The sequence below is a fragment of the Macrobrachium rosenbergii genome, chromosome 51 (genome assembly GCF_040412425.1).
Source record: "Macrobrachium rosenbergii isolate ZJJX-2024 chromosome 51, ASM4041242v1, whole genome shotgun sequence".
Classification (NCBI taxonomy): Eukaryota; Metazoa; Arthropoda; class Malacostraca; order Decapoda; family Palaemonidae; genus Macrobrachium; species Macrobrachium rosenbergii.
The window spans coordinates 58,241,929-58,265,382 of NC_089791.1; the positions used below are offsets into that span (position 1 = coordinate 58,241,929).

A 23,454-nucleotide genomic window follows, 5' to 3' on the forward strand; every position below is an offset into this window, starting at 1 on the left:
GAAGTTATTGTGAAACAGCATCATTGTCATCATTGCTGTTGTCAGCTGCTGCTTCTTCAACAGCAACTGCAGCAGCTATCTCACTGTTGGAGAGAAGTTGGTAGCCAGGGTCACCACCATCATCATCCTCAGGAACATCGTCACCTCCAACAGCAAGTGTGGCACGGAAGTTGTCGACATCAAACCCCTGGAAGTTAATCATGGCCTCTTCTCCATTCAGAATATGGTTCCAGGCATGGTTGAGGGTCTCTACGGTGATGTCTTCCAAGCATCGACAAAGTTGTAGATAGCAGACTTCAACAAATTCTCTCAAAGATTCTCCAGTGTCCATGCCCCCCATGTTTTTAAACCTTGCTGCTTCTCCTCCTCATCCTCCAATCTACCATCACCTCCTCCAGGAACCACCTCCAGTAAAGCTGTTTTGTTGCAAAAATAATACCTTGGTCCATTGGTTGAATGAGTGGAGTCATATTAGGAGGCAAATACATGACCCTAATATGGCCTTCGTCACCAACCAATTGGGCTGTGTTAGGATGTGCAGGCACACTGTCCATGCGAAGCAAAGCCTTCACCCGATTCTAGCAATGCCAAGCCCTATAATATGACGAATAACCTTCTTACAAAAATTATTATGGAACAAATTGGAAATGATATTGGAGGTAAACCAAGCCTTTGCTGAATGATACCAAATCACTGAGAGCCTATCCATCAACCCATACAGGACACAAATGCTTTGCATGTTCAATTGCCACTGGTTTGCAATGATGCCCACCAGTAGCATTTGCACATAACAAAGAATATATGTTGCTTGGAAAGCTTTTGACCAGGTAAATTCTTTTCCTTCTCATCAGCCAAGGTGTTAGTGGGTAAGGAGCGACAGAATAGATCAGTTTAGTCAGCATTGTAGATCTGCCTTACAACAAGGCTTTCTTTCTTCATGAAGTCTTGCAACATCTGGCAAAATTCCTCTATTCCTCTTCAGAACCATCCAAAGCTTTTCCATGAGTATTCTTGTTAGAAATCCCATGTCAAATTTTGAGCCAGAACAGCCCACCTTTGGTCGCTCAAATCCGCAACCTTATGCAAACCTGCAAACTTTGAAGCAATAGCCTTCAACTCGGCAACACAAATGTTCACACCAGCAGCCTGTTGTTGCCGAAACTTTGTCAGGGTAGTCTGATCAACATCATCATAAAGATCTTTTTCCATGACCTTGAGAATGTTTGGCAGTCTTCTGTTGATTCTTCATCTTCTCCAGCTTGTCCTGGGAAGTCCTATTATCATGCAGGATTGACCAGGCAATGCCGCATTCCTCCATATACATGACCAGGTCCAACCTTGCTCCATCGTCTTAACAATTTCTAATTTCTATTTAAGGATCAACACCTTCCCCACCCTCTTAGGACAAGGTGGGACCTTACACACAAATAACATCACGGCACACAAAACAAGCATGACCTGCAATGCTGCAGGCACTGCTTAGAACGCCATGTGCTCCATACTGTAATTGGTATGAATGCAGTCCACTTGAGAACTGTTCGAACAAGCGACTGATCAAGCACAAAGAAGGAAAATTGTCTGTCATTGAGTGCACTGATGCTTTCCAGATGTAGCCCAATTAGCATATGACATGTTTAAAATGCTATGTCTATCAGCCATTCAAAATTAAAAGCAACAATGATTTCAGTGCATTTCTGCCAGTGGTGAGAAACGAGTAATTGTTTATAATATTTTTCAATTTACTCCTAAACTGTTATAATAATCCATTTTGACCATTATTAGGATAAACATGGTGTTTCATGATGTGTTAAGTGACGTCAAGCTTTTGACCCAATAGCAATCACAAAAGCTAACTTTCCCTCTACCTCTTTCGCTCTGTATGTTCATGAGTTTGTTTCTTAGCACATCACTTTATCACATGTTGCCATTCTTTTTTGCTCTCTCTGATTTACTTTACCGTATTTCATTACAAGTTTAGTTGACTCTAAGTATGATTATCACATATCATAACAGTACACAAGAGAATGTTTTATCATTGTTGATATTTCATCTCTAATCACCGTAAAAATATTTAAAATGCGAGGTCCAGATAGGGTGAAACTGGTTAATTGAAGGACTGCTATAGTATAATATATATACCTGTACAGGGTGTTTCGAAATTAGAACCCTCCCCTCTACAGCATAAACTAAAACTGATATGGACAAAAGTAATTCAGAACAGGTATTTAAGTTTCTCTCTGAGTATTTAATATTTTGTGTGGCCTCCATCTGCCTGTACCACAACCTGCATTCTTGAGGGGTATGATCTCAGCAAATTGCAAAAAAGCGGAGACTCGAACTCCATTTCCCTGAGCACTTTGGTCACCTCTCTTCGCAGGTCGTCGAGGCTTGGTATACCATCATAGTTCACTGTTCACACTTCAACATGGTCCTTTAAGATACTACCAATGTTTTCACACACATTAAGGTCAGGGGTGTTAGCATATTATGATTTATATTGTTCGTGTTGTGTTAGTGGCATTGCAATCGTCGCTTATGTCGATTTGTCTTTTGCATTTAGTTTTCTCTTTGGCCAGTCATGGCGCCACCTGCATGTAAACAAACCGTGTGTTCGCTGTTCCGCTTCTTTTCAGTCTAAATAAAAATCTACCGACGATAACACAAGTGTCTCAATCAGCCCCCTTCCTGGAACTCTGTTAATAAGTGAAACTAATCCTAGAGGATCTAGAAATTAGTAAGGTCAACAGGTTATGGGCCCAGAACACATTGGGATTGATTGAAAAGTGTGATATCGTCTAGATATAAGAAAGTGCTAGCCTAAGCTTCCCTTGGAGACTGTTCCATCAACAAGTAAGAAGATGGCCAATTATGAAGAAAGGGAAGAGACCTCCAAGAAGATTCTTCTACAGTGTGACAGGGCTAACTATTACCCGTGGTCGAAGAGGATCGAAGCAAGACTGATTGACAAGAACTGTTGGAATGCCATTGACCCTGGGTTTGGGTATCACATTCACGATAATGAGAATGAAGAAGAGGCCTTGGCAGAGCTCAACCAAGAACAAGCCAGAGTCAATTGCCGAACTCGGGAGTCATTATCGAGGCACTGCACAGCTCCACTCTCTACGATGTTGGTGAGTTTAAATTTGCAAAGAAAGTGTGGGACACACTCAAGGAAATGTATGGTGAATTTGGGATTATTCACACCATGTTGTTTTTCAAGGAAATGGCTAGGTTGGATAAAGTGCCATCAATGCCAATGGCAGATTACATTTCCAAGATGCATGAGTTGATTCAGAAGGTGAGAATGGGCGGCATTCCAATAAGTGACACTTGCTTTGCTGCTTTCTTGCTACTTGGGCTACCACTCAAGGAGTATGATGCTTTTTGTAAGATCCTTCGAGGTGATCTGGATAAGCTCACATCAAGAAATGTGAAGAGCAAACTTGTGATGGAAGAAAGGTGACTATCACTGCACAACAGAGTGACATCAAGAAAAGAAGAACCTGTGGCATTGAAAGCAATGGCTAAACAGCATTCTAAGCAGAAGCAGAATCAGCAGCCTCAGAAGCAGGACACCTCTGGTGACAGTAAAATGAAGTGTTACACCTGTAAGGAGCCTGGACACAAGGCGAGGGAATGCCCAATCTGGAAGAAGTTCAAGGAGGGCATACGAAGAAAGGGGATGCCAAGGCCTCTGTAGCTGAATTTGAAGAAATAGAAGCAGTGCTTCTATGTGCGAAGTGGATGCACATGCCTACATGTCAAAATCATCGGTGGGAAAGTGGTTTCTGGACTCAGGTGCATCAGATCATATGTGCTGTGACATTAAGAAGTTCAAGAACATCGACCTGCAACGCAAGGGATCTGTGAAAATAGGTGATGGACATAGACTTTCAGTGGAAGGGATTGGGGTAATCGTGATTCAAGCCAAATTCAAGATTGTGCTTCAGGAAGTGATTTATGTCCCTAACCTATACTGCAGTCTGGTGTCTGTACAACAGATCACTGCCAAGGGTGCTTCTGTATTATTCGTGGGCGACCTAGCAAAGGCATCTAAGGGTGGCATTGAACTTTTCGTTGCTAGGAAAAGGGGAAGATGTACATTATGAATCTGGATTGGCCTAGTAAAGATAATGAGGAGCTACTGTGGCATTGCCTGCTCAGTTATCGATGCAGACCTGGCATCAAAGAATGGGTCATCTCAACTATGACGCTTTGAAGAAAATTCCAGTTCTGGCTAACTTAAAGAAAGAAGAATGTGGAAAATGTGAAGCATGCATTGAGGGGAAGATGACAAGGCTGCCTTTTCCTGCAAGTACATCAAGAGCATCTAAACCTTTGGTGTTAGTGCACACCGATGTTATGGGACCTTTTAATACCCCTTCATTTGGTGGGTCCATTTATGCTATTGTGTTCACGGATGATTACTCCAGGTATCTGACTGTAATGCCAATGAAGTCTAAGGATGAAGCATTGTCTAGACTCATTCAGTACAAGACCAGGATGGAGAATCTCACGGACCACACCCTAAAGAAAATTAGATCTGACTTCGGAGGAGAATACTCTGGCAAAGAGCAGTTGGACAACTATCTGGCTGCAAACGGAATAGTGCATGAAAGGAGTGTGCCTTACTGTAAACAGCAGAACGGGAGAACGGAACGACAAAATCAGGTACTTATGGAAATGGTGAGGACCATGTTATCTGAAGCTGGAGCTGACAAGAGACTGTGGGCTGAAGCTATGTCAACTGCTGCCTACAACCGGAACAGGGCACCGAGCAGTGCCATCGATTATAAGATACCTCTGGAACTGGCAACAGGAAAGGAACTCACAAGCAGTGATTATGAACGCATGAGACCCTTCAGATGCAGAGCTCAGGCCATGAGAGAAGTCAGAAGCAAGCTTGATGGCAAGACTGTTGAGTGTGTCATGCTCGGTTATCAGGAGGATACAAAGGATGGATACAGGCTTTGGAACACAGAAACAGGAAGGGTAATAATCAGAAGGGACGTTGTATTCCATGAAGAGGTTTTCCCATGGAAGAAGAAAGAAGATTCCAGTGATCAGGGAAGCAGAAGATGGACAATCTACAACTCTCGAGTGAGTCAGACTCCGAGGAGAAACAGAGGAAAAACAGGAGCAGAAGGGAGGCGGTCTGGACAAGGAAGGCAGTGAAGATGACGGGCATGGAGACGTAAAACAATGAACAGATTCCTGCCTTTGAAGAAATTCCAGTACTGCCTGAAGATGAAGAAGCTGAAGTCCAAGAAGAAGTCCCAGTCCTGCGGCGGTCCGCGAGAGTGCCTAAACCAAAGAAATGTCAGTGCCAAGAATGTCAAGACGACCCTGAGTGTTTAGTGGTCAAGCCAGATGAAGAGACCACTATCACTGAACCAAAGAGTGCCAAAGAGGCCCTAGCTAGTCCCCAAGCAGAAAGATGGAAATATGCTATGGGAGAAGAGATTAAGAAACTGACTGAGATGAATACATGGGAGATTGTACCAAGGCCACCAACCAGAGTCATTGGGTCAACATGGAAGTTCAAACTGAAGACTGATGCTAGTGGCAGACCTACAAAGTACAAAGCCAGGTTGGTTGCACAGGATTTGCCCAGAAATATGGCTTTGACTACATGGAAACCTACTCGCCTGTAATCAAAGAAAAACCATCCGGTTGATGCTCGCTGTGGGAGTGGAGAAGGAACTGATGTGTGAGCATGTCGACGTAATATCTGCCTACATCAATAGTGATATCAAGGAAGAAGTATACTTGGAGCAACCCGAGGGTTTTGATGCTGACAAGAGTAGGATGGTGTGCAAGCTGAGGAAGTGCCTTTACGGATTGAAACAATCAGGACAAGAATGGTACCATAAGATCAAGAAAATCTTTATAGACATGAAGTTCAACCCCTCAGTTGGTGACCCTTGCCTATTCTATCATCAAGAAAGGAAATTGTATGTTGGACTATATGTGGATGACATTGCTGTGTGGGGAAAGAAAGAAGATATTGATTGGTTTAAGAAAGAGTTGAGCCAACAAGTTGAAATATGAGAGCTGGGAGAAATATCTGATTTCTTATCATTGAGGATATTGCGAAAGGACGAGCATACCATAAGCATCGACCAGTGTGCTTATATAGATCAGATATTGGAGCAGCACGGTTATCTGAATGCAGAGGAAAACACAGTCCTCTGAGTGCAAATGCATTCTCTATCAACGATGAACCAGACGCAGATGCCGATAGTCATGAATATAGAAGAGCCATAGGAATGTTGCTGTACGTTGCAAACGGGACAAGACCTGACTTGAGTTTCGCTGTCAGTTATCTCGGTCAATTCTCGGCCAACCCAAAGAGAAAGCAGATGGCTGCAGTGAAATATCTGATAAAGTACCTAAAACACACCCGTGACTACTGCATAGTATTCAGGAAGAGTGGGAAGGAGGCACTGATTTTTTCTGATGCTGACTTTGCCAACAACAAGGTGGACAGAAAATCGTTCAGTGGACTGGTGGTATGTGTTGCAGGAGGACCTGTGGAGTGGAGGTGCAAGAAGCAAACTGTGGTTGCCACATCCACACAACAGGCGGAGTACATTGCTATGGCTATCGCTATGCAAGAAGCACTATGGCTATGTGGTATTTTAAGGAGATCGACGCCAAGTGATCTTTGCATGGTGCCATGCATCCTTGCTGATAATACAGCAGCAATCAAACTTGCAGAGAAGGACATTGTCAACGATAATTCCAAGGGCGTGGATGTGAAGTATCACTTCATAAAGGATGTGGTGAAGAAGGGGTTGGTAAAGTTGCAATATGTGGCATCTCATGACAATCTAGCTGACCTTCTAACCAAGGGTTTGACTGGGAGGAAGACACAGGAGTTATGTGCAAGAATTGGACTTATCATTCCTTAATGACAGTCAGAGCCATGCCAAAGTTTTAATTTGTCCTTCTGATAAATTTTTTTGCAGCATAGTAATCCTTTGCCAAATGTGATCGTGACAGATGTAGTCACGTTTATCCTTTTGGATTCTTTGCAGCAACAGTGTCTATTCAGTTCTTATGTTACTTGCTGCTTGTTCATATTACTCAATTTTTTTTGCCGCTGTGTTATTCTTTATCTGCAATTATTTTGTTTTTGGCTCATGTACTAATCGTTGCATTTTGCTGGTTTTGTGTCGTTGGCTATCCAATTTTTTTTTTTGAAGTGTCAGTTCTTGTAAGGTTCACTGCATTGCAATAAAATCAAGGGGAAGTGTTAGCATATTATGATTTATATTGTTCGTGTTGTGTTAGTGGCATTGCAATCGTCGCTTATGTTGATTTGTCTTTTGCATTTAGTTTTCTCTTTGGCCAGTCATGGCGCCACCTGCATGTAAACAAACCGTGTGTTCGCTGTTCCCGCTTCTTTTCAGTCTAAATAAAAATCTACCGACGATAACACAAGTGTCTCAATCAGCCCCTTCCTGGAACTCTGTTAATAAGTGAAACTAATCCTAGAGGATCTAGAAATTAGTAAGGTCAACAAGGGGAGCTACCTGGAAATTCACTTGACGAGAAGAAATAGATACCACTGTTTCAAAGCAGCTCCTGTGTCTGAAGACCCTTGAAACATGGTGCCTTATCATGCAAAAATGTGACTTCTTCAACAGATAACACATTTTCAGGATCTTTGAGGAAAGGAAATACTCCACCAGTAAGCACAGTTTCTCTGAAGTATTCGCCATTCCATGACTGTCCTTTTTCTTTGATGATCCACATTAATTGTGAAACAGAGAAAAATTCCCAAACATTCAGGAAATTTCACAACTTGGCAATAGCGCACGTCATTGCTGATATCATCCAACTTTGCAGCCCAAATGATGTCATTTTTGTGATTTGGTTTCCTGATTGTGTAAATGAAGAATTCATCTGATGCGGCAACATGGAGAAAGTCAGCTGCATCCCAATCTTTAAGAACCACAAAACTATGCACGGTCTTCTCTCTGTTGCTGAGTGATGTTATGCTTGCTGATAACATGAAATGGCTTGATACCAGATTTTTTCAACTCACGATATACAGCACTATAACTTCTCCTCTTCCCTTTTTTGTTTCTAGTTCAAGTGCCAATTTATGTAAAGACTTTCTTGGTCTACCCACTGCCTCAGCTATGATGTCTTTTGACTCCTGAGAAAAGGACTTCAGGCCTTCCAAGATTCTCACTCTTTTCGCAATGACAGTCATATGGATTTTTGTTCCAGTTTCTTTTAACAAAGGATTCATCTCTTTTAATGTATTTAGCTATCCAGGAACGTGAAATGAAGGATGCGCCAGCATCCCTGGCGCCTCTCTGAAGGTTATAGCCTAGATTCGGTCAATCCATCTGATTTCCTTCGAGTTGTTAGCCATGGCTGTATCTAACTCCGTCACTCAGTCTGAAAATACAAGAAATGTAAAATGAAAAATAGCTTAATAGAAACTTAAAATAATGTACTTGGAGATAGGCTATAGCAGAAAACTTCATAACTTTCCATTTGTTCTGTGGAGGGGGGGCCTCTAATTTCGAAACCCAGTACAGTACAGGCATGTACATATACATAAATACAGTACAGTATATGGAATTCTGCATTTCTTAGCAAACACATTCAATGACACTGTTATGATCACCTTTCTCCCGCAGTCCTCATAGTGCTTTGGTAAGTGTAAATGTTAAAATAAACTACTTTTCATTCATATCTATTTCTTGTATAAATTAAAAGACCTATGTTCTACAGCCTTGTTCATAAGCTGCACAACAAAGTATTTTACAGTGTTTAAATCATATGTGGACTAAAAGGAGCATAAAAAATGCATCTAAAGTAAGAAATATAAAAATGAGTGACAAGGCATAACACACAATGAATAAAGTGCTATGTGACAATGAGACAGTGTCATTCAAAAAAATAAAAATATAACTGAAAAGGTAGCATAAATATTATGCTATAATTTTTAAATAAATTCTTTTCTTTCATAGTCATGGTTACCTTTTCTATTCCATTAATCTTGAGAAGAATTTTTCCATCAGAAGTACCATCGCAGCTATAACATACCCCGACAAAATCACAAAAAAGGCAGCCTGATAAGGTAAAGAGAAATATTTTTGAATAAGAAAGTGATAATGTAAGATTTTTGTGCCAAAGCTCATCATTTTCATACAATATGTATCATCTTCAGTTTCCTTTTCTTGTCTGAGTAGAATGTCATCGGTAATAAAAAGATAAGCCAATATGATAATTTTCAAATATATTGTTTGCCACTAGGTGAAAGTTCATATAATTTTATTTTGTCATAGTGACTTATTCCCAAGTGTTTTATATATATCCACAACAGCCCTTCAATAAAATGAAAATACTTTCCTAGCAGAAAGCCAGTGAGATCTTATCTTATTTCTCACAAAAGTCTGAAAATTGGTTTACCGTGAGTAATTTTAACAATCTTAAGAAATCACCCATAATTCACAGGCACGCAAAAACGATATCTGAAAGAACTGAAGGTAATATTTAGTGCTGAATCAAGACATACCCTCTTAATCCCTCCTTCAATTGTGAATAAACGTGCATTGACTTCAAATGAATCACATTCCACCAGCCTATATTTTCCTTTGCAGTGTTGTATTCAACATTTCATAAACATATTAATTATCAAGATATGTGTAGACACTACCCTACATATGACGAGTTATTACGTTCCGAATGGCTGTTCATATCTTGAATTGTTCATAAGTTGGTCTTCACGCCTATTTAATACAGTACATTTTCATCCTAAAACATAATACAGTACAGTATTATACATTATACTGTACATACAGTACTGTACTTTGAGTACAGTACTTTATTAATACGAAATAAATTGTGATGATAGTACAGTACAGTTGTTTTTCTTATCTTTGAAATTGGTAGTGTAGGCTTGAGGTGATGGATGAGAGGCAGTGTGGAATTATAGGGGCAGTGGGTGGTCAACGCCAGTGTTGTCTTTGGCGTCACTATCTTCTACATGTGAGGAGGAAGCAGTCAACAATGGTGGGGAGGCTCTTGAGGCTGAAGGCATTGGTTTGAGTAATTGGTCTAAGGAAGTCTGCACAGTTTTTCTTTTCTTTTCATCGTAGTATAAGAGATAACACTGGATAGCATCGTTGATGGTTGTTGCTACTTTTGAGAATGTCTTGGCATTTGGGTCCTGATTCTCAAAAAATAGTTAAAGGTTTCTCTAAAATAGAAAACCCATTGGCCATCAAAACTTTTTTAAAGAAAGATGTTCTTCTTCATATTCTTCTGTTCTTTGCATTTCTTCCAGCTCCATTAAATCTTAATTCCTTAACTCCTCTGAATAAGACAAACAGCTCTTCAAAGTCCTCTTTCCCTAAGTCAAGCTGTAGCACTTCACATATGTCAAGGAGAATGTTAACGATTACCTTTTCCTCCTCTTCCTGATTAAATCCTCTGAAGTTGTTGACAAACTGTGGGCATAAAGCCTTCCATGCTCCATTCATGTTGATCTCACTTAATTCATGCCATGCAGCATCAATATTCTTTGCACAATTATAAATGTTGTATCCCTTTCAAAAGTCACATAAGGTCACACCAGGGTCATTCACTTCTTTCAATGCTTGCCTGTAAGTACGACAAGTGAAATATTTCTTGAAATTGGCTACTATGCCTTGATCCATCGGCTAAAGGAGTGAAGTTGTGCTAGGGGGTAATTACACATCCTGATGGAAATCATCTAAGTGTGATGGGTGCCCAGGAGCATTACCCAAATTTAAGAGAATCTTGAAAGGGATCCCATTCTCGTGGCCCCCTCGAGTAGGACGCCTTGACGAGGTGAGGGGCTAAGGGACCCTGGCCTTTGGGCCCGGGTCCTGACGAATCATCCTACATAGTTTTTGGTTTAAATGGTGGACATTTCCACATTATGCAAAATTTTACTGCTTAGGTGAGTCTGAGAAGGGATCGTTTTTTTGGAAGGGGTTCGCATTGAAGCTAATTGTGGAGTTGTGGTGGTTGAGTCGCCACCGAGATAGTTTGGACCTAAGAGATGGTGGTGGGATTTTTCCCACTGCTATCTTGAGGGCGGAACCATCTCTGGGGATCAGCCCATCGGAATCCAGGGGGCTGGTTTTGGAGGTGGGACTCTGGCTTTTGTCCGAAGCCCACGAGTACGGTTGGAGTGGGGGAGTCAGTCCCCATTAGTGGGGCAGAACTCCCAGCAGGCGGATTGGCTTATACCTGGGCCACTGCAAGCGTACTGGTGCTATCCTGAAAGGGTAGGGTATGGGGTGGACTGTTGGGAGTCAACTCTCACTTGTGCCATTCGTGGAGAATGCGAATACCTGACTGATCTACGATACTTTCTTGATATGACCAAGCAGTTTTGGGTGGGTGGATGAACCAGTTTGTGTGTGGTGGTCTGATGTGTGCATGCTTGGCAGCTTGGGGTCTCTTCATGGGCTTTGGGAGTGTGTTGGGGTGGGAAGCTGAGCAGTGGAGCTGCCCAGTTTGTCCTTTTGATATGCTGTCGGGTCTGTGCGGGGCTCTTGGGTGTCGGGTGTGCACTTTTTGGACCTTTGCATGTGGACTGGTTTTTAAACTTATGGATTTGGCTTTTAGTTCTCCCTCCCTGGATCCGATGACTTAACGGGCACTGGCAACGACTCTGCATGAACATAGATACGGGCTTGGCTGTTGGACAGAACCAAACACTGAGACACCAGGGTGTTAATAAATCTGGTGGATTTGATTCAAATAATAGGGTCCTTATTGCACTAATGTAAACTTATCATTAGATTACGAATGTTTATACAGTGTAGTGAAGCAATTCGGCAAAGTGGAGAGAATTAAATTAGTTCTAGAAAAAGATAAGCAGTCATTTTGTGCTTTTATCAAATTTTCCTCTCCCTTGGAAGCTAGTGAGGCACAACAAAGACTCCATGGCCACATTCTAAATGATTCAGTTGTCAGCTTTGAAAGTGTTTTCAGTGAAAAACTTGAATGATGAGCCATTTGACTTTGTTCCAAAGGCTGAAGAACATGGACCAGTCCCATGTACCAGAGCTCTTCCTCCCCCTTTATGGCATGTTGCTATCTACAAGGAGGGAGGGAAAAATTTGATAAAAGCTGCTGACTGCATTGAGAGCAAGGTTGGTTCCATTCCCATTGGAAATTTAAAACGGTATGGAAAGAATCTTCTAATAAAAGCTGGAAATGAGACTCAAGCAGTTCTGTTAGCTAACTTTAAACCTCCTGAAAGTGGAAATATTGAATCTATTTCATCTCACAGATTCTTTAATACACTGAAAGGAGTAGTTTACTCAAAAGATCTGCATGTTTTTAAAGAGGAGGAGATTCTCCATCGATGCCCTCCTTGTGTATCTCATGTAAAAAAACTGGGTGGTGATGCAGCTATCCTTTTAACCTTCTCCTCTAATTACCTACCTGATACCATCATTGTTGGCCATGAGAGGATGCAGGTTAAAAAATATAAAAGAAGTCCTAGACAGTGTCGCAAATGCTTTGAATATGGCCACATTCAAAACTCTTGCGATAACAATAAAAAGATGTCCTGTGTGCTCTGCAGAGCACGATAATTTTGATGATTGCAAAGCAGCCCGATACTGTTTTCTTTGCAAGAGTGATCACACACCAAACTCTAGGGCTTGTCCCAGATATAAATTTGAACAAGAAGTGTTGGCAGTGGCAGATAATGAACATATTAGCATTAGTGAAGCAAAGCGCACGGTAATGGGGGCAAACAAAGTGCCAACACTCATTTATGCTTCTGTAATAAAACATATGAAAACTTCCAACAATGTAAGGCCACCAATAACTGTGTCTGATGGAAGATATCACAAACCTGGTATTTCTCGAACCATGAATAATAATGAAAATCTCCAAACTGGTGAGAAACTTTCGTCGACAAGTGCTTTGAAGTCCAATAGCAAAAATTGTACTTCCAAAAGCACAGAAAATTTATCTTCCACCACATCCACAGCTGTCGATTCATCTCCAAAAATAAGGGTGCCAAAATCAGCCAATAATTCAGGAAAATATTCTGAAAATACTTCAAACCAAAATAAGCTAAAGGAACAATCCCAATTAGATAGAGCTAGTTCAGAGCCATCAATCACCACAGCCACAAACAAAAATAATAATAAAACTATGGTTGCAACTACCAAGAAACGCACAAGAAATAGTTCCCCAAATAATGATAATTTTATAATAAAACTTCAAATGGGTTCAGTGTTTTGGAAGACATCTCTCCTAGAAAGGTGGTTCCAAAAGTAGTTTCAGAACAAAAACATATGAGTTCAATTCAGTCTTGCTGCCCTAAGACAAATAGGATTAGTGGTGCACAGAACCACAGCAATAATTCTGAACATCAGGTTCATAATAAAAAATATGAAGATCAACCAAAGACCCTGAACACCAATTCAGATGAAAAGGATTAAGAAAACAATCTCTTATAAAGGAGAATTTCCCCTCCACCCTAGGAACAGTACTTCCTCCAAGGAGTGGGAAGTAGCACTTTTTACCACCTTAGCATTCTTGCTCGATATTCTTCAGTGGAACTGTAAAGGTCTCAGAGCCCGTACAGAAGACCTTAAAGTTTTAATGCATGAATTTAATCCAGGATTATATGCCTACAGGAAACAATGTTAGGCAACTCTGTTTATAATCCTGGACTAAATTATTCAATATTTAAATCATATCCCCAATTGGTGATCGTGCCATGGAGGTGCTGCAATTATTATTAATAAATCTCTACAGCACTCCACAATACAATTAAATACAACACTACAAGCTGTCCTTATTTCAGTCATTTTGGAAAAGAGGATAACAATCTGCTCCTTATACCTTCCACAGACCTTGATTTTAACATTGGAGATATTCAGTCGTTAATTGACCAACTTCCAGCTCCTTTACTTTGCTAGGTGATTTTAATGCCCACAACCCCCTTTTGGGAAGTCGGTTTTAGATAGTAAAGGGAAATTAATCGAAGACCTTATTGACAGGAATGATGTTACCCTGTATAATAATGGGTCAATGACTTTCCACAACATTCACGATAATCATTTCTCTGCACTGGACCTTTAGTATTTCTTCAACTAGTATCCACCTTGATTTTAATTGGTCTGTTAATGAAGATTTAAATGGAAGTGATCACTACCCGATCCATTTGAAATATGCTCTGAATGCTCCATCTGAAGTTTTACCTAAGTGGAAGGTAGAGGACGAGACTGGGATAAATTTAGTAAGGTGTCAATCTAGATAGGGAGTTTGAGTCCTTTCATTCTCATCTAGATGCCTATGATTACTTTATTGAATCTACTTTGAAGAGTGCTGAAAGCTCGATTCCAAAAACAAAAGGCAAACCTCGTAGACCTGCAGTTCCCTGGTGGAATAAGACATGTGGTATTCTGAGAAAAGTGACTAGGAAATGCTACAGACGTTACAAAACTAGTGGCTCCCCTCAGTCTAAATTAATCTACAAACGTGCTTTAGCCAAGCAGCTATGCTTTTATAAGAAAGCCAAAAAGAGAATGTTGGCTTTACTATATTAATGGAATAAACTCCAAGACCCCACTAAGAGTGGTGTGGCGCAAAATAAGGAAACTGAGTGGAAAATTTGTAGCGTCACCATTGCCCTCATTAAAAATAAATGACACTCTAATCACAGAGCCCACTGAAGTTGCCAATGAGCTAGGAAAACACTTTTCTAAAGTTTCCCAGCCTAACAATTATTGTCCAGAATTTCAAAGAATTAGAATTCTGAAATGTGTCTGAAGTTTGATTCGGGAAAATCTGAACCATACAACTACAAATTTTCCTAAAGAGAACTTCGTGAGGCGCTCTCCTCAAGTGAATCCACAGCTCCAGGTGAGGATACAATCATATATGAAATGCTGAAACACCTCCCAGATGATGCCAAAAATATTTACTGAAGATTATAAACAAAATATGGGAAACTGAATTTTACCCAAGGACTGGAAAATATCCATAATTGTCCCGTTAAAAAGCCTAATAAAGATGCTTCCCAAGCCACCAGCTATAGACCAATAGCTCTTACCAGCTGTGTATGTAAGCTGATGGAGAAAATGATAAATACTAGACTGGTTTGGCACCTGGAGACCAAAGGATTACTATCGCCATTTCAATTTGGTTTCAGAAAAAACCGCTCCACCCTTGATCCCTTGCTGAGACTGACCAACCAAATCCAGCAAGGATTCGCCAAAAGTGTCAGACCATTGGCATATTTTTTTGACTTGGAGAAAGCATATGACACTACCTGGAGAATTGGCATCATGAAACAATTGCACAAGATGGGCATATGTGGAAGAATGGTCAGGTTTATATATTCCTTTTTATCAGACAGACTTTTTAAGGTAAGTGGGAAACTCCCTTCTCCCAACCTTTTATGCAGGAGGAAGGAGTTCTTAAGGGAAGCGTTTTAAGTGTAACACTTTTTCAGTGGCAATAAATAGTTTGATTGAAAAAATCTCGCCCCCTGTTAAATGCTCGCTTTTGTCGATGACCTTGCAATATACTGCACAGGATATGATTCCTTGTCCGTATGTAAACATTTGCAAAGGTCTGTTAATGCTATTACTAAGTGGGCTGATGAGAATGGTTTCAAATTCTCCTCTTCCAAAACAGTTGCAGTAAGATTCACCAGGTGCCAGCGTGTGGAAGAGGTTCCCACACTTAGTTTAAAAGGGTCCATCCTTCCCTTACGAGTGAAGTTAAATTTCTGGGGATGACTATTGACCATAAATTAACATGGGCTAGCCACATAAATGCCCTAAAGTTTAATGTTAAACAATCTATGAATATTTTAAAGGTTGTCTCTGGATTTAGTTGGGGGCTGATAAGAAATCCCTTCTGAGGCTCTATGACTCTCTGTGTCGATCTAAGCTGAGACTATGGCTGTCAGATTTATTCCTCAGCCTGTACAACCAAGCTAAAAAGAACTGGATGTTGTACACAACATGGGGTTGAGAATATGCTCAGGGGCTTTTAGAACTTCGCCTGTTGAAAGCATTTGTGTCGACACAGATCATTTACCCTTGATCTAAGAAGGCAAGAGCTAGGGTTGCGATACATGGCTAGAATGAAAAGTGCTCCCAAAAATCCCCTCCTTTCAAGCACTAAAGGAAACAGACTCTCGAAGTTTTTGGTACAAGAGCTTCTAAACCATTCCAAATTCGACTGAATGAGGATGTTAGGAATAATCACCTTAAATCCCAGAAAGTCCTGGAAGTAGAATATCCTGTAAATCCTCCGTGGCTTATCCCAGAAGCATCAATATGTAAGAAACTGTTTAACAAAAAGGACTGCACTGTAGAAGAGATTAGGGGCAAATTCTTAGAGCACGATGTTACCCATACTAATTTTACAAAAATTTATACAGATGGATCTAAGTCAGATAGTGGTGTTGGTTGCGCTGTTATCCTTGGTGATACAGCGTACACAGCTAAATTACCTGACTCTGCATCAATATTTACTGCGAGAATTAACAGCCGTAGTGTCTGCCCTAGATTTAGTTTTTCAAAGTAGTGACTCTAATTTTGTCATATACTCAGACTCTAGAAGCACCTTAGAAGCTATTAAAAAATTTTATAGCTTTCATCCATTAATTCAAAAAGTTCAGGAGTGGCTTTTTCGTATATATTGTCGACGTAAATCAGTCTCTTTCTGTTGGGTCCCTTCTCACGTGGGATTCGCGGAAACGAGATGGCAGACAGGAAGCGAAAGCTGCTAGTATTTTATCAGAAACCTCTTTTAGAAAGTGCCTCATACAGATCTAAAAGGTCCCATTAGATCTTATGTTTTAAGTAAATGGCAAGAAAGGTGGACTTCTCCTTCTTGCCAATAATAAGAAATATAGAAATATTAGGGATAATGTACTACCGTGGTCTTCGTCATTCCAGCTTGACAGACGAACAGAGGTTATTTTAACGAGATTAAGGATTGGGCACACTCGTCTGACCCATCAGTTTATTTTTGAAGGAAGCAGCCCTCCAGAGTGTGCTTACTGTGACGAGACACTAACAGTGGAGCACATTCTGGTGGTCTGCCCCAGATATTTTAACCAAAGAGAGAGATATTTTCAGGGTAAATCCCTGTCTGATATTTTGGGAGATGAAGCAGATATTTCTGCTATCATCTCTTTGAAAGTGTATTAAAATTTTTAACGATATTTAATTTTATTTAATAATTTATTACATCAAGTAGAATTTTAATGACATTAATTTTTTTTATGTATATAGCACATCATTCATTAAACTTCATACCCTTATTTATTGGTCACATCACTTCATTTTATTTATTAATCATTTCCTTCATGAATTCATAACTTTAACATAATTTATTTTCTTTCCATTACGGCGCTGAATGGCCTTGTTGGCCCCAGTGCCTGGGCTTTTGCCCTAAATATCATACATCCATCCATCCATTCTCGTGGCAGTACAGCTTGACTTCGGGAATACAGTAAAGTGATGGAAAGACCCGTCTTTGAATATAGAAAGTCACCCAAGCTTTGTTACTGGACAACCATATTATGGTTAGAGAGCTCTTTGTGATGTTTTTGAGTGCCCGTGGATTTGCAGCATGGTAAACTAAGAGCGGTTTTAGCTTGAAGTCTCCTGATGTGTTGCCAGGTTTTAGCTTGAAGTCTCCCGATGTGTTGCCACCCAGCAGTAAGGTTAGCCTAACCTTCACCACCTTACATCCTGGCATCATCTTCTCTTCATGGCTGATGTATTTTTTCTAGCATTTTTGTCCCGAAAAGGCCTGTCTCATCAATATTAAACACTTACTGAGGGGTATAACCTTCCTTATTAAAGATTTCCTAGAGCATCTCAGGAAATTTTTTGGCTGTTGCTTTGTCAGTGCTCACTACCTCAGCAATAATGGACATGTGATGCAAGTTGGCACGTTTTTTAAAGCGATGAAACCATCCATAACTTGCAGCAAATGTTTCATCTGCAGCACTTTTGCCAGCCTTAGCCTTCAAGTTGTCGAAAAGGCTTCTAGCCTCTTCCTGAATCAGCATGAAGCTGAACAGTACAGACCTTCGTCTCTGGTGTTCCATCCAGATACCCAGAAGTTTTTCCATTTCTTCTACCAGCTTCCCCCTTCTCTTGCTTATAATTGTTGACGGCAGAGGCACAGCACTTTTAACACGTTCCATAATTGGCTCGTTGTTCTTAAAGATTGTGCCAACAGTTGAGCAGTTCATATTATACTGGCATATTACATCTACCATTTTTTCACCACTAATTCCTTTATAATTGTCACCTTAGTTTGCCACTTTTTACCACTGCCACTATCTTCACTTGCCTTATGCTTGCCATTGGCCATGATAGATAAAGGATGGGCTAAATACTTCACAATGAAATCACAGGAATAGCCTGGAGCACAGCAGAGAACATCTTACCACTAGTGTTGGTACAAGAGTCTGGGGCAGTGGGTTGGCATGGGCTACGGTGCTGTACGGTGTGGGTAGCAGCAAAAATTGCAACTAAGCTGAACAGGCGAGCGGAACAAAATTTGAACTTACGGGTGGCAAAGGGGAGCGCTCCAAACACAGTTTTAATTTACGACCACGTTTGTTCATATCACTGAATGATCATAACTTGAATGTTCGTAAGTACGATAGTGTCTGTAATTATTTTTCATGTTAATCTAAAAGACTCACCTTCCAGCCTGTACTGTACTTCCAATAGCTAATTACCATTTTGATATCATACACAGTAATCCTTAAGAAACTATTAAATCTCTTACAAGTAAAATTGCCTTACCCTCATTAATGAACCATACCTGAAGATGTCCAAGGGAAATTACTTGACTTCTGGATTCTCTTCCTCCTCCTGATGACTTCTGGGAGATTTTTTTTATTTCGTCGTATTCCCATTTGTCGATGAACCCTCCTTCAATTAGTTTCAGCATCCTAAATGAGGAACATCATGATTAACATATAGATTTGTAGTATGATCAACTGCTTATAGGTTCTCTCATGGGTAACTATAATAGCATTCTCATTATTTTTCCATTATCACTATTATAATGTTTTATGTAACCCTTCCAATTATGTTTGTGTTCTAGTATAGTATTGACTTTAGGAGATACTGTATATCAAAAGATACACTTTATTCTTTCTGAAGAAGCTGTAGGTTCTTGACACCTTTGACAACACACATTAGAAATGTGGTGTAAGGTTATATGCAAATGCATTTATTACAGGTAACTGGAAATAGGTGTACAACTTCTGCAAGCAGGCACTACTATTAATTATATACCTCTTTGAAATCTCCCCATACTTTTGTAAGATACCACTCACAAGATCAAACTCAAGAATCCTTTGCTACCTTCTTTACTTGCCCAACTATTTCTGCTGTTCATCATATTGTTGTCTTCTTTCTTATCCTCAACAACCTTTAATCAGAATCTTTAGCATGGAACTCTGGGTCATCTGCTTCCACGTTATGTAGATGATTTGAGTATTGTAGAGGGATGATTAAATTTGTTTTATTTAGCATTTCCAAACGTTTTGAGAGAGAGAGAGAGAGAGAGAGAGAGAGAGAGAGAGAGAGAGAGAGAGAGAGAGAGAGAGAGAGAGAGAGAGAGAGAGAGAGGAAGAGCGGATGTCGTTAGTGAGTGCTTTGTTGTTGGAAGAGGGATGAGGTCGTTGTTTGTTGTGGAATATATGTGAGGATTTTTTGGTTTTGGAGGCAGTCTTGAGTCAGAGCTAGTGCTAGTCAGTCGTTTTTGGTCTTAAACAGTTTGTTTGTGTCCTGATTCAGAGTTGTTGTTTTTCCTTGTTAGTGTGTTGCTGTACGTTCGTGAATCGTGTGTTTTTCTGTTTTGGTTTGGTTTGTGAGGTTCTGTGTGCTGTGTTGGCGACCGTGGACGCTTTACTCCATCTTCCAGCAACCGAGGACCAGGGTGAGTGTTGTGTACTATTTTTTTGTGGTTTTGAATTCCGCCACAGTATCATTATTTCATTGCAGGTTTGATTACAAAGAGTTCTGACCAGTTTAAATCATAGCCTTATTAACAAGACACCTATAGGACTATATGATAATACATTTCTTAAAGATAAATGAAAATATATATGAACAGATTTTTAACAGTTATTTCTAACCATCATTTTCATTATAACAGCAGTGGTGTGATGCCAACATGGAATGTATACATGTTTATGTAACATATAAGTGTGTGGCATGTCATAGTATAAATTACTTGAAAATACACACATAAAACATAAGAAAATGTATACATCCAGTTCATATACAAACAATGATGAGCATCTTAAGAACACAATAAAAAAACTTTCTTATTAAAACATCCCCACATTTTATATGCAATGTAGTTGCATGGAAGTAACACATTTTCCTTAATACAAAAAATCAACTGAAGAACTTACACACGGTTGAAGGTTTCCTTATAAGGAGCTCCAGGAGGAACGACAAAGACAACATTTTGGGGGAAGAAAAGTTCTCGGCTAAAATGAAACTTGTTCCTACCAAGACCTGCTCCCACCACCTTAGCCACATCTTCCAAGCAAATATGGATGACTTTTTTTTCAAGAACCTGGGATTGATAGAATAAAAGATGTTGAATTTGCTGCTATGGTCAATGATGAAAATGCTTTTTTACTATGCTTTTGTCTGTAAAAAGAATGAATACATCAGCACAATGTTGCAAGACTATGCTCAACTTTAGTTGAAATTAGTGGGCTCAACTATTTCCAGTGGGGCGATGGCAGGTATAATGCATAGTAAATATAACAAATTATACACTTAGAGAATATAAAAAAAAAAGATCGAATCAGAAATTTTATTCACAGTTTGTCATAAGAAATGGTAAAAAGTTTCAGCCCTTCCTTAAAACCACACTTTTCTGTTGAGAACTTTTTCAGTTGTATAAATTTAGCCTCTGTGTCAAGTGATTAGCAATGTTATGGGAAAATCATAACAGATCTCTTAAGAGGCTAGTGCCGTCGGTGCACTGTAGACATTAATGGGGGGGGGGTTGCAGTGACCCTTCAGCCCCCAGCTGCCCGTACTTTTAAGCCTTTTTATTTGCCTTCATTCCTAGAGCCCTTTACTGTACTTTACTTCTATTTCTGCTTCTTATCTTCTATCTTGCTGCCTAACTTCTCAGCTATTACTGTACTCCTGAGCATAGCACAACTGTAGGGTTTTCTCCCAGTTTCACATTTAAATTCTCGTAATTCATCTCATTTATTTTCAGAATATCCAACCTCTTCAACTCCCTCTTTTCATGTCGCATAGAATGAATGGCCAAAAGTACCCAAGTACTTGGCTTGACAGTCTACACTTCATTCAGTCATAAAAAAGGTCATCATAATGTCAAAATTATCTTTGTGCTCAGGAGTTCAACAAGTGTCTCCCTGAGACTCATCTGACTGAAAGGGCAGTGGCATGATAACATATAAATTTTGGCCTTATGACAATGTCTTTTTGTTTCTTACTTATGCTGAACAAATAGAAAGTAGAGTCTTTGTCAACAAAAGGAAGCTAGACTTCATATAAAGTAGATGATAATTTCTTTCACAGCATAAGGAAAGCTTCATTTAACAAAATTTAGATGACAATTCCTTAAAAATAATTTATTATTCACCAATGTAAGATTATGTAACTAACTCACTGGCTTCACAGAGTATCTGCAGGAACATGCAACATGAAATATATTTTGAACTAAATTAAACCTTATTCACTTTTACAAACACTTTTTTTTTTCTAAACACAGTAAATACTTTTCTTCACTCCTTCTTTATGGAATGATCCATGATTGCTGAGTCCAGACCACAGGGCAAATATCAGAAGTAATTTTGAGTAAAATAGCACTTGGATTCAGGTTATATGGACCAAGCTTCAAAAGCATTTTTATTGGTGCAAATTACACAATTGGAATGAAAACAATACTAAGGAGTTTTTTGTGAGATATGAAACAGACAAAAGGTATTATTTGGTAGATGGTTATCAAAAATTATAGGATTCAAAATGAAATGAAACGGGGTGTTCAACATTACATACTGTGTAGAAAGGCTGTTAATACTCACCTCATCTGTTTTAAATGATATAACCTGATCCTGTATTCACTTGGTCCTCAACCGATAGGAATGATTCTAGTGACATCTTCACACTTACGTAGCCAAATTGACTTTATACATCAGTAATTCTTTGCACACCTCTTTTGAAGGCAAGGTGACCTATATCTTACAACTTAGGTCATAAGTTTGTGCAAGATGGATAATTTTTCTGTTCTGATTTGTGCCAGGTAGATAATTTTCCTTTTTTTAAGCTTTGCTGTTGTTTTTTGTAAACTGGAGTTCTTTACACAGGCTGGACTTAAAATCATTCTCCATCAGTGTAAAAGCAGCTAGTATACCAATTCAAAGATGAGCTCAATTATACAAAGAACTTAGTTAATAAGTATATTCACCGACAGATTCTCAAATGTACAATGAACTCAGCTAATAAGTATATTTACAGATACACTGTCATATGTACTGTACTTCAATGTCAGTTGGACTGGTTATTCACTGTAAATATCATTACATATAGGTTAATGTAGTCCTGCTATGGCTCTTCATAGAAAGACAACTTGCATTCTGTTAAAATCTTCAGGGTTCTGGTAAAAGATTTCACCACTGCAACATCTTTGATTCTGATTATTTCATGATTACGAATTTTAGTTCTCTCTTCACCAAAAAGCATCTTGCATTCTTTTATAGTTTTGAAGATCCTTGGCAAAAGCCTCTGACACTGTAGCATCTCTGATTCTCAATTATTTCATGATTAAAAGGTTTAGATTTCTTGGGCAAAACCCAATGAATTAGTCGTAAAAATGACAAAGAACAGTTGAAACCAAGGAATGAGGCTTTTGTAGACAAAAAGATGCAAGTCCCAACCTAAGTTGGGATTGTGGAATTTTCTACGAACTGATATAAATATTTAGACATTTTTAAACAAGCAAATCGCCATATTTCAATAAAGCTTCCATTAGTTTGACAAAACAAAACTTGCTTAAATGTCCCACTCACCAAGTTTAGCCCCACTGTTGGACTGCTAACAAAACTCTTGGAACGGTCTTTGTGATTGAACAACTCCCAGACCCTTTTGTAGATTCCTTCCTTGGCTTCCTGTTTTTTCGAATGGCATTATATCTTAATTAGAAACTGATTAAGGGTAAGCACTTTATCTTTTGCATACTTTTAAGTACACATGTAAATTTGATCACCTATTTATAAGCAAATAACTACATTAATACAAATCTGTATGTGTGATATTACATAAGAGCTAAATCCTATAAGTACATATGTCTACACAGATAATATTTTCATTACCTTAAATAAGTATTCATGAGTAGAGTCTTTTGTTACTGTAAGAGTAAATCCTTCTTCAACAGCTC

General features: G+C 39.4%; 2 protein-coding genes across 3 annotated transcripts in view; one reads left to right on the top strand and one right to left on the bottom strand.

Moving 5' to 3' along the window:
* The window catches only part of LOC136833444 (glutamate receptor ionotropic, delta-2-like), a 147,230-nt gene that overhangs the window by 55,463 nt on the left and 68,313 nt on the right, over positions 1-23,454 (bottom strand). Inside the window, exons 7-11 of one of the 2 annotated variants that reach the window (XM_067095606.1) lie at positions 23,390-23,454; positions 23,087-23,185; positions 20,441-20,607; positions 18,835-18,964; positions 9,004-9,095 (exon numbers count right to left, since the gene is read on the bottom strand). The exon at positions 23,390-23,454 is cut by the window's right edge and continues 81 nt beyond it. In XM_067095606.1, coding sequence (XP_066951707.1) covers positions 9,009-9,095; positions 18,835-18,964; positions 20,441-20,607; positions 23,087-23,185; positions 23,390-23,454 — 548 coding nt within the window. In that variant the 3' untranslated portion in view covers positions 9,004-9,008. Of the gene's footprint in view, positions 1-8,418; positions 9,096-18,834; positions 18,965-20,440; positions 20,608-23,086; positions 23,186-23,389 lie in introns of those variants that run through there. The other variant, XM_067095607.1, reaches the window with a different exon arrangement.
* LOC136833066 (uncharacterized) lies at positions 6,363-6,914 on the top strand. Its single transcript, XM_067094712.1, has one exon. It carries the CDS (start codon positions 6,363-6,365, stop codon positions 6,912-6,914), a length of 552 nt encoding a protein of 183 aa, XP_066950813.1.